This window comes from Poecile atricapillus, chromosome 5 (assembly GCF_030490865.1).
Source record: "Poecile atricapillus isolate bPoeAtr1 chromosome 5, bPoeAtr1.hap1, whole genome shotgun sequence".
Lineage (NCBI taxonomy): Eukaryota > Metazoa > Chordata > Aves > Passeriformes > Paridae > Poecile > Poecile atricapillus.
In genome coordinates, this window is record NC_081253.1 from 14,524,330 (window position 1) to 14,542,292 (window position 17,963).

The 17,963-nt window shown below is 44.7% G+C and overlaps 2 protein-coding genes across 7 annotated transcripts in view; both read left to right on the forward strand.

Annotated features, from left to right (window-relative positions):
- SMARCAL1 (SWI/SNF related, matrix associated, actin dependent regulator of chromatin, subfamily a like 1) overlaps positions 1-8,157 on the forward strand; it is a 35,646-nt gene extending 27,489 nt beyond the window's left edge. For 5 of the 6 annotated variants that reach the window (XM_058840168.1, XM_058840170.1, XM_058840165.1 and 2 more), the window contains exons 11-17: positions 1,074-1,292; positions 2,103-2,173; positions 4,319-4,421; positions 5,095-5,277; positions 5,766-5,866; positions 7,373-7,469; positions 7,853-8,157. In XM_058840168.1, coding sequence (XP_058696151.1) covers positions 1,074-1,292; positions 2,103-2,173; positions 4,319-4,421; positions 5,095-5,277; positions 5,766-5,866; positions 7,373-7,469; positions 7,853-8,050 — 972 coding nt within the window. In that variant the 3' untranslated portion in view covers positions 8,051-8,157. The remainder of the gene's footprint in view (positions 1-1,073; positions 1,293-2,102; positions 2,174-4,318; positions 4,422-5,094; positions 5,278-5,765; positions 5,867-7,372; positions 7,470-7,852) is intronic. The other variant, XM_058840169.1, reaches the window with a different exon arrangement.
- Positions 8,158-11,678: 3,521 nt separating this feature from the next.
- On the forward strand, positions 11,679-15,278 carry RPL37A (ribosomal protein L37a). Its single transcript, XM_058840427.1, has 4 exons — positions 11,679-12,143; positions 13,086-13,214; positions 14,389-14,471; positions 15,123-15,278. The coding sequence occupies exons 1-4, from the start codon at positions 11,703-11,705 to the stop codon at positions 15,184-15,186; spliced, it is 717 nt and encodes a 238-aa protein (XP_058696410.1). The 5' UTR covers positions 11,679-11,702; the 3' UTR covers positions 15,187-15,278.
- The last annotated feature ends 2,685 nt before the right edge of the window (positions 15,279-17,963 follow it).

Sequence of the window (17,963 nt, forward strand, 5' to 3'; positions counted from 1 at the left end):
AATATGTAGTGGCTTACTTTGGTTTGTTATTCCAAGACCAGAGATAGTATTTTTGGACACTGCCATTATTACTTAGAATGAGAACTATGAGAAAGATTTCACCTTTCTCCCCACCTTGTTTTCTGGTATTTATGTAGCTTTATTCCCTACACTTATTTGTGAAATTGCAGCAGAAAGGTTTCTTTTTTCCCCTTGCTTCAGCATTAAAACCATATTGGTCTCTTCTCTGAAAGACAGACAAGATGGTTGAAAGATGCTTCTTTTGGGGAATGTACCAGTTTTGATGCCACTGTTATTCTTTCTCAGAGAACAAAAGATAGGCTGTGAGGTTGCAGGTAGGTTGCCTGCGCACAGGATCTTGGAGACTAGCCCAGGTTCATAGGAGAGTGCTTCAAGGAGGGGTAAATGAGTTGATCAGGGGAGCTTTGAAGTGATGATGCTTTGAAGAGCCAGTGTTTGGAGTGATGTGTTTTGGGCCACAGTTTATTTCTGGTTTGCTTGAGTCTGAGCCAAACATGGTAATGGCAGAAATAGAGTATGTCAGGAAGCAGAGCAGGAGTCAGGTCACAGTGGAAAATAGGCAGTTCTGACCTAGCATGTCAGACAAGTGTAACAGCTCTGTGAAGGCATCTGGGTTAAGGATATTTGTGCTCATGCTGTTAGAGAGTATTTTTGTGTGTCTCTCTGCTTAAAGCTGAGATAAATGTGCATGCACAGAACTGCAGTGAGTTCTTTTGGCCTGCTCAAAGCTGCAAGTGGAGAGCAGCAATGCCTTGCCGTGTGAGAGTGAATATCAGGGCACAGGGCTGGAGTAGGGATCCCTGCCACCTTTCTGCATAGCCTTGTTCCCTGCACCTCCCTGAACTCTTGTAGGTTGGAGGAAGGGAAGCTTGTGAGTTACAATGTTACGTGTATTAGTTTGTACACTTCTACCTGATTGCCATTTTTGTCACATCTCCTGCTGTCGAGTTCTTGTCTTGTCGGGATTCCCTGGAAATTTATTCTGCTTTTGGCTTGTACGCAGAGTAGTCTCTTAAAGGTTTGACACTGATAACTGCCTTGGTCTTTCCTAGATGCCATGGGGTTGGGACTACTCTGGATCGTCCAACTTAACTGAACTGAAAATTTTGCTGGAAGAGTCCATCATGATCCGACGTCTGAAATCAGATGTGCTTTCCCAGCTTCCAGCAAAGCAACGCAAAATGGTTGTGGTGGCTCCTGAAGGCATTAGTGCAAAGACCAAAGCTGCGTTGGCAGCTGAAGCAAAGAAGATGGCCAAAGGATATGAAAGTGTAAGTCAGAAACTTATTTTGCAATGTGCCATTGCTATTTCAGGTACTTGTATTTAAAAAATTTTTTTTGTGAAAAAGCAGTACCCTGAGTTCCAAAGGTCAGAGCCACACCTTATGTGAAGGCACAGTTTTAGATGAGTGTACAGCACAATCAAAACTAGCTCAGCTTGATTTGCTTTTGATCTAAGCAGTCTACTTTGTCCCTTTGTGTGAAATACCATTTCCTCTCTTTTTTTCTCTCTTGTTTGTAATTTCTAATTGTCTTTCATATCTCCTGCCTCTCTACTTATTCTCCTGTCTAGCCTTGTAATCTCATTCAGCCTACAAAAACAGCCTTGAGCTGTGCTGTGGTACAGAGCAGTAGCTGTGCTGTGGTACAGAGCAGTAGCTAAAAATGTGAAGGGTTTCTTTTTGCTTTTCTTGTTTGTTTTCCTTGTATGGGTGGAAAATGTATGTTCTAGGCTCCTAGGTTGCTAATAGAGTTCAGCAAGAACTTAGGGATTTTTCCTTGCCATTTTAGTTGGGACACACTTTCTCAACTAAAACTGCATTTATGATACACTTGACATCCAGCTTGTAGGAGCTGAGTGGGAGGTAGGAAGGGAGGTGTCAGGGCTGTGTGAGTATCTGCTGTACCTAATGGCAAGTAGGAGACTTCCCCCCCAGGCCTCTATTGTGGTGCCTTTTTTTAGGCTGATGTTTTTTCCTTGCAAAGTGTTTATTGGCAGCAGTAGAAATACCAGATCTGTAAGCAAGAAGGAGAAAAGGCATTTTTTGAGACTCAAATTTGTCTATCTCTTCCTTCTACAGAAACAACAGGAGAAGGAAGCTCTTCTTGTCTTCTTCAGCAGAACGGCAGAAGCTAAAATCCGCTCAGTCGTGTAAGCGCCGTGTCAGTGCTTCATTCTTGCCCAGCAAAATGTGGTTTTCTGCTGAGAACAGGGAGACAGTGCCTGAGAGATAACAGTGCAGGGACATGAAGCACAGCCTCAAGTCAGCCTAGAAAAACTTGACTGTAATTACAATGCACTAAACATTTTCTTCTCTTGGGGTTCTTTGGCTGAATAAGTCTTCTGATTTCATTCCAGATACAAATCTAAGCTGTCATTTGAACCATTTAAAATGCCTTTGTGTTTGGGACTGGGATGAAATTCCCTGGTCTGGACTCTTTTTCAATTTAAGGAGCAGGGGAATAATGAACTAAAAGCATCAACAGAATTTGAGAAAACAAATGCTGCAGTTCTGCTGCTGCAGGAATCCTGAACCAAAAAGCTTATGAGATGGGCTGAGCTTTAGTTTTAGTGTGCTTTAGGAATCGTAGCTACTGAAGGTAGCTACAGCTCCTACTGAAGTTTTTGGCTCTTCAACAGGGCTCACATGGGACCTCAGTAGTAAAAGTTTCGTACTATGGATGTGCTTTTAACTCTCTCTTCCCTAGAAGTAATTTCTTTCTGTGTCCTTTCATCCTTAGCCTTTTTGCTGGGACTGCAAAGGAGTTGCTTTCTAATAAGTCGTATAGTAATAATATAAAAACGGTTTACTTTCCACAGCTCTCTGAATGTAAGGACCAACTGATGTGCACTGTGTGATTTCACAGTCACAGACCTTGCTGCAAAATTTGCTTGTTTGGCACAGAACTGCTCTTCATAGTCCCAGCATTCATTTCTGTAGAAGATTTTCTTCCTTTTATGTTAGTGAAGAGTTAGAAGACTTTCTTCTTTTTATTTCAGTTGCAAAGTATGAACTGAATATAAAATCATGAAGTGCTGTTTATTTGACTCGCTGGTAGGAAGTAGTCCATTTTTTCCTGGGGTTTAGTAGCGTTTAAAATATCCGTTACTACAAGCTGCTAAGGTACAGTACCATCTAACTAATGGTACTGCACTGTGATCATCAGCATTTCCTGTGTCACCCTTAATGACATATCTTCCATTGCTTCCATTGAAATCACATGCCATTTGTTAAATAGAATGTGGGAATGAGATACAAAATAATTGTGATGTGTTGGTTGACATCTGCTTACTACTCTGAATGTTTGCTTTGATATTTGTTTTAAAATATAGCAGTCCCACTCCTCTCCCAGATTTCTTTTTTAAATAATACTGTCGTGTAATGGGGATCTGAATATTATGAACCCTGCAAAGTTGTCTGCCATCTTAATACAGTGCTGGAAATCCTTCTTGGTCCTTTGTGGCAGTTGCTGCTGACCTAAGACTTGTTGACTTTAGCAAAGGTCTTTGTATTCCTGATCTTCTCAACAACTTTGCTTTTCCAAAGAAAGAATGACATAATCTGTATGGGCTCACAGGTGTTCCTCAGGCTCCAGTTAATCTGATAGTAATACAAGTTACTGCATAGAAATGGGTTCTGTAGCTGTGCTGCCTGTCCATGGGAAAAGCTAGATGTTTTCATTTAAGTCATTTAAAAGGAGTCTTGTTGCTTCCCATTGGCCATGAAGCCTATATGCATGTGGGTAATGCCTAGAAATAGCTGTCAAATTTAGATAGTTAAGCTGGAGTAAATTGTCAGTGGGAACCCTTGTAAGAAAAGGTACTTTATTCTGATCAATGTGTTAGAGGTGTTTTTGTTGATATAAAAACAATCCCAGGTAAACACAGGAAGTTTAACTGCATACAGATTATTTTAGTGCATTGTGATTGTGCAGAAGTTAGAAATACAGAAGCGTGAGTGAGATTGTAATTAAGTGTAGATGACCTTCAGTCATTGGTCTGGGATGTCATGTTCCAAGTAGGATACACTAAACTGATTCTCTTTGATACCCAAGTATAATGTAGGCAGCTGTGTCTGCCTGTGGTGAAGAAAAACTGAGGGAATTTTCCTTTCTATATTTTAGTCTATAGAAGACTTGACTTGCTACTTGCACTTTACTTCAGCTTTTTATGCTAGCCAGTTCCCTAGTGTTTGTGTATAGATGGGCAGTATCTTCAAAATTTGTTGTGAGCAAAGTCTGTATTCTCTCAGCATCTAATTTTATACTGTTTTGGTGGTTTTCCTTTTTCATGTAGAGAATACATCCTGGAATTACTGGAAAGTGGGAATAATAAATTCCTGGTGTTTGCTCATCACAAGATAATGCTGGATGCAGTAGTTGCAGAGCTGAAGAAGAAAGTAAGTGACTGACTGATTTGTCTTAACTTTATCACTGTTCCAGTTTCAGAGCTGTTGAACAGCCCTCTGGATTTATGGCTGCTCAGATAGGTGAGGACAGTTAGTGACGGAGATGATTTCTACTTGCTGTGCTTCTCAGTGTGCCCTTCAACTTCACTGGGGGAGCTGAGGGTGAATGCCTCACAGCATGCACTCTGTATTAGCTGAATGGCTTTTATTTTATTTAATGTTCTTTAATTCCACTGTCTGCCCTGGAGCTTATGAATTCTTGGAGTGTTACCCTTTGTGGCTGTTTTTCTCCAGGCTTTCCTCAGAGGGAGAATTAGACTACCCAAGCCCACCATCGCTGCCTGCCTTTACCTCTGTGGTGCTTTTACATTTTTGAACTAAGATACTGAAGGGAGACTTGGCAGACCTGCCAGTCATTTCTCTTGACTTCTCTTGTTTGTCTAACTTTACATGTGAGATTTCCATGGATGCTTCTGAAGCATGCTGGGTCATGCTTGGAGCAGTGTGAAGAACGGTTTAGGATAACATTCCAAACTATAACCCACAGTGGCATTGGTGACTTTGCTCAGTGGAAGCACTGGACATGAAATCCACTAAAACATGGAAGGAGTATACAAGAAAGGGGACACCCTTTCTCTAAACAGCATCTTCTGCCTTTTCACAGCACGTTGAGTACATTCGCATTGACGGCTGCACATCTTCAGCTGAGCGGCAGTCTCTGTGCCAGAAGTTCCAGTTCTCAGAGAAGCAGGCTGTGGCTGTCCTTTCACTCACTGCTGCAAACATGGGCCTGACACTGTCTGCTGCAGATCTGGTGGTGTTTGCAGAGCTCTTCTGGAACCCAGGTGTAAGTGTCCAGGAGGGAAGAGCGGTTGGATGTCCCCTGAAGAGCAGAAATGTTGCTGATTAAGAGATGTAACAGGCAGGCAACTTTCTCTAGGGTTTGTCTCTTTCTGATGTCGGCTGGCTCTGCAACCACAGGTGCCTGGGCTTGAACCTGTGAGGCTGGTTTACACAGCTTTCTAACAGGGGAAGGTGGTACAAAAGGGAAACATGCTTCTGTCTTAATTTGATAGAGCTCTTAAGGGTTTGTCCAGCCAAGACCTGAAAGGGTCCATCATCAGTGCTGACCCTCTATTTTGGAAAACTGATGCCTTTTGGTAACCTGGTGTATCAGATTACTTTTTGGCCTACTCTGAGAATACAGGTTTTAACAGGATCTAGATAAGAAGGAGTTGCTATGCAGAAGAAAGGAGATCTTCTGTTCTCTGGTGCTTACACTGTTTCTCAGATGTTGCAGTTTTCATTTTCTATCTGTCATGTTTTTACGTTAAGATTTTGATCCAAGCAGAAGATCGAGCACACCGAATTGGACAAACCAGCTCCGTTAATGTTCACTATCTGGTGGCTAAAGGCACAGCAGATGACTACTTATGGTAAGAAGTGAGAAAGACATTTTGGTTCTCCTGACACATTTCCACTGTTGGTCACATATGTGGTGTGAGGGGTTAATGCTAGTGCTGATTTCCGCAGCCTGTGACAGGAGGATCAGTACATGCCAGGGCTGCTGCAAGCTGGTGACATGGCCTGGCTGCAGTGGACATGACTGAGTGGCTGACAAGCAGGAGAAATGAAAGTAGTTACCTGACAAAGAAAGGGCTCTTAAATTCTGAGAGAGCTGATGCATCTAAAACCTTCACAGTCTCAGTATAAGGAGGAGAAATTGTCTTAGGTAATAGCCCAGAACATTCCTGTGCTAGGGTACTGTAAAGTGCTGAGACTTTCGAACAGAGTCAGCAGACACTGGGGATGGTTCAGTGTATTGTAGATCAGTTCTGAGGAGCAATCTGGCTGCTGGGTGCTTGGACAGGGAGCTGTGGAGGAGAACTGCATTGTCGCCACCTTCTTGCTCTTCAGTGAGCCCTTCAGAGAGATGAAAAAGGTACTATTGACTCACCTCTGGATAGTTATGCTATGAGGCTTTTTGGCTGCAGTGAGTTACCAGTGGACATTAGTTCTTAGGGCTTGGGAATCTGACATCTGGGGGTGGACAGGATCTGAGGAATCTTTAGTGCTGCGAGGGAGCTGACCTGATGAAATGATGAAAAGAAATTATCCACCAGCTGCTTCATTTAAAGTCCAAAATTGCATCCTTATTACCTTGTTTAAAGGAATGAATTAACTAAGTGGACTTGTGCAGTTCCCAGAATATCATGATGGCAAGTAATTATAACCCTACAATGCAAGGATCTGGAAACTCATGCATCACCCAAATTTCATGGAAAGTTAATGACAGTAATTCTGCCTTTATTTGTGAAATGCTGTCTGTGCAGTCATTAGTGCTTAATGGGGAAGAAATATGGCTCTCGAAAGGACAGTGGCATCTTTCTAAAGACAAGAAAAAGAACAAGAGGACAAGGCTATTTGGAAAACGCATTAATTGTGTCGTGGCCTTGGCATCTTTTAGTGTCCAGTGTGCAGGTGTGGCTGGGACCTCTCAGTCTCTTGGGCCAGTGATGGATTCTTCCTTCTGCTGTTTGTTGGGAGTTACCTTTGATATGCTGATACATCTGTTGTTGGGGTTTACCATTACTTGCCTTGGAGATTGAGCACACAGCTACTAGGAGTCCCTTTTAGCTGCATCTTCTTGGTCTGACTTCATACCATTGGTGTTGCCTCAGTCCACTAGTTTCTCTATTGGATGTGTGTGTTCTCCAAATGTTTATGGTCCAAAATCCTCTAACTGTTACCAATTTAATTGATTTATATCTCAAGACAGTATCCAGTGATTATAATCAACAGCAGGACAGGTTAAAGAACCAACAAAGTTTGGTAGAAAAGCCATCTTTATACCCATTTGTATCCTTTTTTAATCTACACATAGTAAATGAAACAGTGTCCTTGATTTTTTCCTTTAAATAATATCCATTTATCACTCCTAGGCCAATGATTCAGGAGAAGATCAAAGTGCTGGGTGAAGCTGGTCTTTCAGAAACCAATTTCTCCGAAACAGCTGAGTCAACTAATTACTTTCCCAAGGTAATTGACCTGAAAGAATATTGGTGGTCCCTGGGAGGGGCTGAATGTGTTTTGGCTTCTGTACATCTAGACCAGTACAGGTGACCTTACACCTGTTCTGCCTTTAATGCCACAGAACAGATTGTTCAACTCCTCCTAGGATCCATGCCTTGGCTTGGACTCTCCACAGAAGTTCCAAGCCTGCTACTTGCAAGGAGAGTTAAGCATCCATGTAATATATATGTCTTTGAAAACATATGTATGAGATAGATATGTGTATGTTTCATGTATGTTATGATCTGTACACATAAGTGTACTATGTAAGGAGAGTGTCCTCTGATTTTGATCTCTGTATTTTACATGACATATGTGGATGTAGATCCTGTTCTGTTCTGTTTCCTCAGTCAGATCCAAAACAGAAGACGATCTATGACCTTTTCCAGAAGACCTTCTCTGAGAGCAGAGATGATGCTGATGATATTTTGTTTTTGGAGGCAGCTGATGCTGGCTGTGAGTTTGACTCTGGCAGTGCCTTGCAAGACAGAGAAACAGAGACGTGTTCAGTGAGTCCCAAAAAGAAGCGGCGTATTGAGGAAGTGTAAATGGTAACAGCTAAGAGATTTTTTTTTTTTATTAAAAAAGAAAAAACAAAAGCAATCATGTATTATTTTTTTAGTTTTTGAAAATAAAGGACTTGAAGTTTTCTGTATCTCTGGCATGTTTCATCTCAAAGAATAAGAAGAAGGCAGTCTAACAGTGTGAGAGATGTGCAGCACACACCTGGCAGCCTGCAGGGTTTGCAGTCCTGGTTTTACTGATGATGAATGGACATGGGCAAGTATCATTCTGCTCTGTTTCAGCATGTCAGCTTCCACAGTTGTTTTGTTTAAAAAGCAGATGATGGCTGGCTGTCCCCAAGGCAGAAGTCTTGAGAAGACAACTCACCAGGAGCTGCAGAGTGCTTTTGACTATGTTTTCAATTTCCAAAAGTCTGTATTTCTAGTTTGTTCACGAGCAAGTTTGGCCATTTCTTGGATCACTCAGAGACTGGCTCTTAGGTATTCCATTTGGCCATGAGGAAAAAAGATCCAAACAGATCTTGATTTTTGTGAAGATGGGGAAGAAGCGGGAAAAGACGAAGTTACCGCCTTGAAGCTAAGTAAAGTGTAGCTGTGTGTCAGTAAGCGTGCATTGCATGTTTTAGGCACATGTCTGCCCCTGCACATTCATCTCTGGCCTTGGGCTGAATATTGGGACCTGCTCCATGGCATGTGCTTGTTCTCTCAGTGGAGGGTGAAGCTTGTGCTGACTTCCAGGGATTAACCTTCTCAGGGATGAATGGTGTGTAGGTGGTTGTATGTTTTCTTCAAGACTTGACTGATTTCTACAGGTGAATGAGGAGAAGGGGACACAGGCAGACTTTTGCTATTTTGTAAGACTGATTCTGGACTGAACTGTTTAAATAAAAAGTTGTTCTAAGTTGTGATTCCCAAGCTTTTGGTACTTTTTCTATTTTAGCATTCCATCTCTCAGCTGTATTTTACAGCCATAATTTGTAGAAAAGGTGGCAAACTGAAGGCTTACATTTAGCTCCTGGAGGCCAGCAGCTAACATGCTGTGGAGGTGATGTGCTTGGCTCTGTGCAGATACCAGACACTGACAAAAATATCTCTCTTGCAAAGCAGAGGAGAAAAATGTTTGTGCTGTAAGATCAACCTGGTAACATTACGTATTTTTTCCTGCATTGAAGGGTTTGATTGTTCCATTTTCAGCTGGTGTCGTCATGGAAATGCCCCACAGGCTGCATGTACAATTGTGCTGGGTGGAGAGCTGCTTTTCATTCATGACTGCAGATGGTGCTTTGGGGTGTGAGCAGTAGCAAGGGGTGTTGTGACTAGGCACCTGGAGAAAATTCTTTATCTCTGGGTTTCAGGCTGAGATAAATGGGTTTGATGGCAGTTAACCATCACTGCTCTTACTTCAACAGCTGGCTAGGTGATGAAGACACGCTTTTTGACATTTTTAAGTGTCTGTCATCTTGAACACAGAGTATTTAATCTGTCTGTAGGACGAGTGATCTTTCTACTTGCAAAGTGGGTTGTTCTGAGTAAGGGGTGAGAAATGTTGCTGTCTGCTGACTGAAAAAAATGCAAAAGGCATTATTTGTTTACTCATATTGTTGTCTCCTATAAAAATAGTTCTCTTCTTTGTAAAGCTACCGTAATTTCAAAACAGTACTTTTCTAAGATACACTGAAAGCACCCTTGGAGAATTCTGTTCTTATTAACTCAATTCATCTTGTCCATATGTTGGTAAATCCAAGTCCTTCTAGAGGAATGTACTTTCCCTTTGTTAGTACCCATAAAATCTCATCTGGTTTGCTGCACAGATACATAGGTTTTTTAAACACATCTGAGATTCCTTTTTTCTTTACTACATGAGAAAGGGGAGAAGAACTTTGAAGGAAAGTGCTGTTAGTGATGACTTGAAGGGATTGGAGAGACTGCAGGCCTTATCCCAATGGCACCATTAGCCCATCATTAATATGGTGAGGAGGTGGCTGGGCAGCTGGCAGCAGGCTCAGACGGGATCTCCAAGGCTTGCTGACAAGAACCTCTACAAGGCAGTGTGCAGGATGCCAGTGAGACCCACAGCAGGCTCAGGAGCTTGGAGCACTCCTGGGGCCTCTTGCGCCTGCCGGCTGAAGATGATAGAGCTGTATCTTTTTGGTGTTATCTAAAACCAGTAGAGGAACGGAAAGGTTCCCTCTTACTGGATCTTGGAGCATCTTACTGTGGCTGGATGCCTGCTTGTACACCTGCAGCAGTGCTCCCACCCACATTGCAGAAAGGTGTGTTTTCAAGAAGGATGCCAAAACAGCAACAACAAGTTAAAATGCTTCAGCAATAAGCTGGAGCAGTTCCAACTAAGTGTTCTCCATGCCCCAGGCTGGCTAGATTCGTGAGCTGAAGAGTTCAAGGGAATGGACTATCAAGGCAAGGCTGTGCTGGCCTGTCTCCTTCCTCTTCTCAGTCCCTTGGAAATGAAATGTGTGTTTACTTTGACAGTGCTGCGAATGGCTGTCACCCAGGGCAGCTGGGTTTGGTTGTTGCCAGAGCTGTCTGTGACATTGGTAGATGATGGATATGACCATGTGCTGTACTGTCACAGCAAACTGAACTCTGTAGATACAGACCAGAGAATAGCAGTAGATTCTCTGGATGTGTTGGCTGACAATTTTTATATTTTTTAATCATATCGTCACTAAGCAGCCAAAGGAACTTTTTCTTTTCTGTTTTCTCATACTTTGGTATCAAAGCTTTGGTATCCTGTGAGTCATCATTGTGACGAGGATCTGAAAAGGGCAGATATATTCCTAGGATATGTCAAATGAAATTTTGATGCAACTGAGGGAGATATAAATACCATTGCTTAAAGCCTTGCTGAGCCCTCATCTCAAACATTGCTCTGGCCCACCAGCTCCCAGAAGAGTTTGCAGAGATGATCAGGGAATGAGGAGCCTGGCATGACAAAGGAAATGAAAAATGTCAGTGTTCAAACCCTCTGAGCACGAGCCAAGAGGGGATGTGACACCTGTCCATAAGCATCTCTTGAAGTACAGACCCCAGACAGGGAAAGTAACACAGTGGCTGTGTACACTCGATTCCTCGATTCCCTCTTAACTAAACAGACTGCAAGTGAAGAGTGCTGTCATTGGTTGAGGCAGCCAGAGGGGGCATGGAGGAGAATTACCTGCAACAACTACCTGGGGATGGTTTCTCTAGGTGGACTGGGAAGCTCCAGCCCTCTCCTGGCAGGAGGGGATGAACAGTAGCTGGCTCTGCACATAAAAAATTCTCAGGCTAACTGGATTACATTCCTTAATGGAGGTTAGTGGATTGCTAATCCCTTTACAAGTACTGCAGCTCGATGGCACTGGTGCCTTTTTCCCTCTGTGTTTTGGTGCTGGGAATCACCTCTGCAGTGGCACATGAGAGCTTTCAGAGCTGGTGCTTTCAGGACTGGGTAACCCCAAGGAAGTTGCCTTGACCTGACCTGATGCCAAGATTCTTGAAACCTCATGGTTTATGGCTGGTATGTTTTATGGTAAGAATTCATCCACATTGATTTCTATATATATGTATATATGTATGTATATATTTATTATACTTCCTTCTGTAGTTCTGGTCATATTTTCTGTCCCTGTTTTGACATCTACCTGCTGCTTATTCTCTTTTAAAACGAGGTGAGTGAATGGAACTGTTCCCTCTCTTTTTTTGCTGTGACCTCCCTCGGTGGAAACCCAGGAATCAGTGCTCCCGCGGTGCTGGCGCTCATGTAAAGCCGGCTCCCACACTGAGTTCCACAGGATGGCTCAGGCTGGAAGGGACCGCGGTGCTCATCCGGTCCAACTTCCCTGCTCAGGCAGGGCCATGGCGGAGCACAGGCCACGGGGCTGCATCCAGACGGTTCGGCAGTGTCTCCAGCGAGGGAGCCTCCTCCCGTCCCCGAGCAGCAGTGACGCCGCTTTGCTCAGCCTCTGCTCGGGGCCTTGCCGTGTCCCACTGCGCCCGTCAGCGCGGCCGAGCCCGACCGCCCGAGGCCCTCCGCGCTCCCGCGTCACTTCCGGCCGCGCCGCCCCGCCCGCGCCTGCGCACCGCCGCTTCCTCTCCGCGTCGGCGCCGGCGGAAGATGGTGAGTGAGGCCGGGCCCATCCGCCGCCATCCGCCGCCATCCGCGCCGGGGCCGCCGCGCTCAGCCCGCGGGGCGCGCCGGGGATGCGCCGCGTCCTCCAGCCGGCTCCGCGCTGCGCTGCGACAGCGGCTCGCTCCGTCCGGGCGGCCGGGGGGAGGCGGCCGGCGGGAGGGGAATGGCAGCCGCGGGGCAGAGGGGCTGCAGCGCTCCGTGCCGCAGCCGGCTGGCCCCGGGACGGACGGGGCTCTGCTCCGTCTTGGCGGCCGCGCCGCTGCCCGAAGTGCCCCGGCAGGAGCTGGGGGGCTGCAGCAGCGCCAGCCCGGTGGCATTTCATCGATAATGCTCCAGAGGAGGGCAGCGAGGAGGGTTGGAGGACTGGAACAGCTCTCATGAGCACAGGCTGAGGGAGTTGGACCTGTTCAGCCTCAGAAGAGGCGACTGAGAGGGGATCTCATTATATAAATATATAATAATTAAACAGTTAAAATAGTGTGTGAATTAGGGGGCTGTCAAGACGCAGGAGCCAGGCTCCTCTCGGCGGTGCCAAGCAGTAGGATAAACGGGCAGAAACTGATGCACAGGCAGTCCCACCTGAGCACGGGGAAGAACTTGTGCGCAGGGCCCGAGCACTGGAATAGGCTGCGCAGAGAGGGTGTGGTTCCCTCTGTGGAGATGCTCAGGAACCGTGAGGATGCACTCCTGTGCCATGTGCTCTGGGCCGATCCTGCTTGAGCAGGGAGGTTGTGCCAGGGGACCGCTGTGGTCCCTTCCAGCCTGACCCATGCCGTGACGCTGTGAATCCTCGGTTTTCCCAGCGGCGGGGGGAGGCTGCAGCCCGGCTCTAGAGTGCTCGGCACTCAGCTGCCATGTCAGGAGAGGGGAGCAGCGAGGAGAAGGCTGTCTGTGTAGAGCTGAAGCTCATCCTGGTTTGCCTCCCAACAGGCCAAGCGCACTAAGAAGGTCGGGATCGTGGGTAAATATGGGACCCGTTATGGTGCATCCCTTAGGAAAATGGTGAAGAAAATTGAAATCAGCCAGCATGCCAAGTATACCTGCTCCTTCTGTGGCAAGGTGAGAGAGCTCCTTCCCCTTCCTCCGCAAAAGTCTTTAAAAATCACACTGTTATTGATGCTAGAAAGGTGATCTGATGCTTCAGTAGTTTTTTTACTGGAGAGAAATGCACCTAGTTCCAAGACAGGGACTAGTGTATAGTGAGCTTTGGGCTACTGTCAGGAATCCTTGAAAAAGTAGACATTTCACATGAATGTTTAGTAGTAGTTAAATGAAAACAAACATTATTACATTTCATGATACAAAAGAGTGAGCAGTGTTGCCATTTTAGATGTTTTACATAATTAATAAAGTAAACCTGACAGAATTAGAGCATCTTAGTTGTTATCATGATAATTAAGGCTTGACTTGGGCTTTTTATTTTCTTTCCAGTAACTTTTTACAGCATACCTGGTGGAGTAACATAGGTTGCTCTTCCCACTTTAAAATTCTGATGGCATTTGCTTATTTCTGTGTGCTGTCTAACTCTGTATGGGGAGGAATTTCTGATAGGAAGTAATCTTAACTGTGTAATCTTAACATAATTAAAATTTGCTTTTAAATCTAGTTTTTGACAGTTTGAAAGGTCCAGGACCTTATGCTTTGCACAGATTATATTTTCATCATGGAGTTTTTTCTTGCTTTGATTTGTTGTTGGGTTTTTGTTTGTCCTTAACTTACTGCCTTTCAGTTAGGAAGTGAGTATGTTCGTAGTCTTGTCTGCAGAGCTGCCTAAATCAGGCATAGGTATGGGCAAACCTCCTGTCACCTCTGCAAGGTGATGGATACCTGCATGGGGGAGTGAGTTCTGTACCACCACTCACTCTTTAGATGCTGTTTGAAGTGAGTCTGGGTTGAGCAAGCTGGGCTTGCCCAGGGAGCGCCAAACGAGGTGAGGATATCAGTTGTTAGGACCAGGGTAACTCCTTACTATTTTTCTCCTTCAAAATAAGCTGAAGTTTTGATGATGCCTTCAGAAATGAGCCAGTTCATAGCTGGATGGTAAAATGTTTAAGAAGTGTCTAGAGAATTTGAGTAAAAGGATTGTCTGTTCCTTTCCTCTCTTAACTTGGCTTATAGGAGTTCTGTGGTGTGATGCTGAAATCCTTGCCTGAAGTTTCTTGTTTGGCATTTTCAGATGGTGGAGAGTGACTTTTTTCTTTTTTTTTTTTTTTTCTTTTTTCTTCTGTTCCAGACCAAAATGAAGAGGAAGGCTGTGGGTATCTGGCACTGTGGATCCTGCATGAAGACAGTTGCTGGTGGTGCCTGGACTTACAAGTAAGGAAATGAAGAAGCTCCAATCATCATTTATTTTCACGTAGCTGAGGCATAATACAGCTTTTGACTTTTGACCTTTTTTTTTTTTTTTTTCTTTATAAATTTTGATCTACTAACCATTAAGTAGATCTGTCCTGAGATAGCAAATGGGGGGAGTTGCCTGTTCTGTTAAAATTTAATTGCTGTGGATCAAACTCAGTTTGATTGCTATTCTTTGCAGCAGACAAAGCCAGATTTATTCCAAGAAAAGTTATTTTCATGTTTTCCTTCTGTTGTAAAAGCAAAGAAATTGAATTATAATAACCTTTATTGTGAGGGTGCTGTTGCTTACTGCCTTTGCTCTCTTTCCCCCACAATTCTGTAGAAGACACTCCTGCCCCACGCGTAGCAGTCGTGAGGGATTTGAGCCCACACATTGGTGCACGTGGTGGGTGCATGACTGGGAAATTGGGGTTGGGATGTAGCCTGTGAAGTTCCGTGTGCTTTGTGGACCAAGGCCTACGCTTTGTTGTCAGGAAAACAGAAGTGGAATTAGACCCTGTTTGGCAGCACAGTCAGATGATAACAATTTGAAATGATTAGTGCTGTCTCAAAAATAAATAACACCAGCACTGTTCTGCCACATGCAAATGACTCTGCTTCTTCCTCCAGTACCACCTCTGCGGTGACAGTCAAATCTGCCATCAGAAGACTGAAGGAACTGAAAGACCAGTAGGAGCTACTTCCTGTTCTCCTTGTGAAACATCTTTTTTTCTCCACCGTCAGGATCTGTCCTTTTATCAATAAAAGGGTCATGATGGAGTGGAATCATGTTTGTCTTTTCTGCAAAAAGTCTTGTCTGTTACGTGTGGTGAGTGCCAGGTGCCCAGCAAAGCTGCCCCATCACTGTCTTCCTCTGCTGGACAAGGGAGAGAAAATAGAAAGGTCTGTGGGTTGACATAAGGGCAGGGAGAGATCACTCACCAGCTATTGTCATGGGTAAAACAGACCCAACTTGGGGAAACCTGTTTAATTTATTACCAGTTGTATCAGAGTAGGATAATGAGAAATAAAACCAAATGTTAATTCCAATCACCCCTCCCTTCTTCCCAGACTCAGCTTTACTCTTGATTTCCTTGCCTTTCCCAGCAGCTGCCCAGGGGGATGAGTCCAGCACATGCTGACTCTGCTGCTCCATCTTCCTCATGGGGAGGGCTCCTCTCACTTCCTCTGCTCCAGCATGGGGCACCCATGGCGTCACAAGTCCTGCCAGCAAACCTGCTCCAGCATGGGCTCCTGGGCTCCTCTGGCCACAGGGCACAGGTCCTGCCACCAGCCTGCTCCACTGCAGGCTTCCTGCAGTGTCACAGCCTCTGCACAGCCCTGCTTCAGCATGGAGCTCTCCATGGGCTGTAGGACTGGGATGGCAGGTTTATTTTAGAATAATTTGATTGCATTGGAACCGAGGTATGTAGTTTTGTTTTGGCTAGCTATAGAAATAACAACATAAAAAGTATAAAAATACATACATAAGCAAATAATAAGAAAAAAAGTATAGGAAAGGGAAAAAATAGGAAAAATGCCACCACCCATGGATCCAGTGACCAAGACTTGATTGTGGATGATTTGAATGTCCCTTAGTCGAGGTGATTGGTCACAGTCTTGATCTGTGGGAGGTGGGGGAGCCCCTGAAACAAAAGTTTGCCTTAGTACTTTTGGGTGTGGTGGGAATGCCCAGGTTCCACCCCTGAAGGGAGTGGGGTTTCCACCGTCTGATGTAACATTATGGATCTGGATGTGCAGTCCAGGCCCAAAATGGGTTTGGCAGTGCTTCGGGGGTCTTTGATGGTTTATGATCTCTTCTAAGACATTGACAGCTGCCTCACCAGCAGAGCTGAGCCACGGATGAATGCTGTCAGGCCTACGCATGCATGTGAATGTCCCAATACCTTCCAGGGAAGCTGGGAAAGGGAGGAGGAGTTTTACATCTCAGCCAGTTGTGTAAGAGAAGACATTTGCATGATAAAAGCATTATCCCACCTCTCAGGATCTGCTTTCTAATGGCCTTCTCCCTCATCTAGCCCAAAAACAGTTTGTTGCTAAACAAAAGTAGGTTTAAAGTCGTGCACTTCACCAGCTGCTTTTGAAAAGGCCCATTGTTTGAGTCATTAACCCTTAAAATTTCAGTCTCTCAAGGCAGGCACCTGGAGCATCTTCTGTTTCTGCTGCACTGACCTGGGTACCTGCAGACTTGTTCTCACATACTCTCACTCCCCTCTCTGGCTGCAGTTGCTTTTGTGTGTTTTTTTTTTCTCCTTAAATCTGTTACCCCAGACACTCTACCATCACTGCCAATGGGCTCACCCTTGGCGAGTGGCGGGTCTGTGCTGGAGTGGGCGGACACTGAGTCTGTCAGACACAGGGGAAGCTTCTGGCAGCTTCTCACCGAGGCTGCCCCTGTAGCCCTCCCACTGCCAAAACCTTGCCATGCAAACACAGTGCACTGTTCTGTATTTATAGGTGTAACTATGGAGACACTAGTAGTGCTATCAGTAGTTTGAGTGGCTCTTGTTACTGGTGAAGCCATTAAAAACCACTTTCCTTTCTAGTTAATTGCACACTTTGTTGCTTGAATGTGCTGAGGTGAATCTGAGGAAAACTTAAATAACTTGAAGAAGCTTGGCTCATCTTGGTATGTCCTTCACATCTGTGCCTCGAGGAACAGTGTAGGGCTCCTTGAGTGGAGGAATGGGCAGATGTAAAGGGAGGGAAGAGAGAACACATAAAACATCTCTGCCTTCTCCCATTTCCTCAAGGGACTCAGCTGTGTGCTGCAAGATGGAGAGAAAATGAGCATCCTGACTGGAATGGTAAAAGTACCTCTTGCTCTGCTGCTGGCTGGTGCTGCTAATGTTACCTCAGCACCACCCACAGATAACTGTGTACTCCAGCCTGTGATGTGTTTGTTGTGTGCAGGTCTCGGGGTTAATCCACCTGAACACTTTGCTCCCTGTGGCTCATTCCCTCCTGGTCTGGTAGCACGCTCTCGTGTCTCGATGTTTGAGTTGCCTGAGTTGCAACAATAAATTCTCATGTTGAGCCAATCCCTCGGACATTCAGTCCTGGTGAAAAAGCTGCTGTTTGAGTTCATAATTGCCTCTAAATGATCCATTTACACTGTCAAGATGCTGGAACATCTTTTATGGTCTGACTTTGAGTTTCACTATGGTTTTGTCTGGGGGTTTTTTGGTGACTGCATCTCCCATCCCTAAGAATACAGGTCAGAAAACAAAAGTCTTGTTAATAACTTCAGTTATTAACAAAATTTATAAATAAATTTTCCTGCTGGAGGAAAAATAGTAAGGAAGTAGCAGAGGGGTTGCTTGTTCTTGCTCCAAATTAAGCTTTACATGGATTTAGGTAGTGATAAGCCATAGCAATACTAATTCATTAATGAGCTTGACATCTTCAAAAGATTAATTTAAAGCGGGACCTAAGTAGGAACTTTTTCCC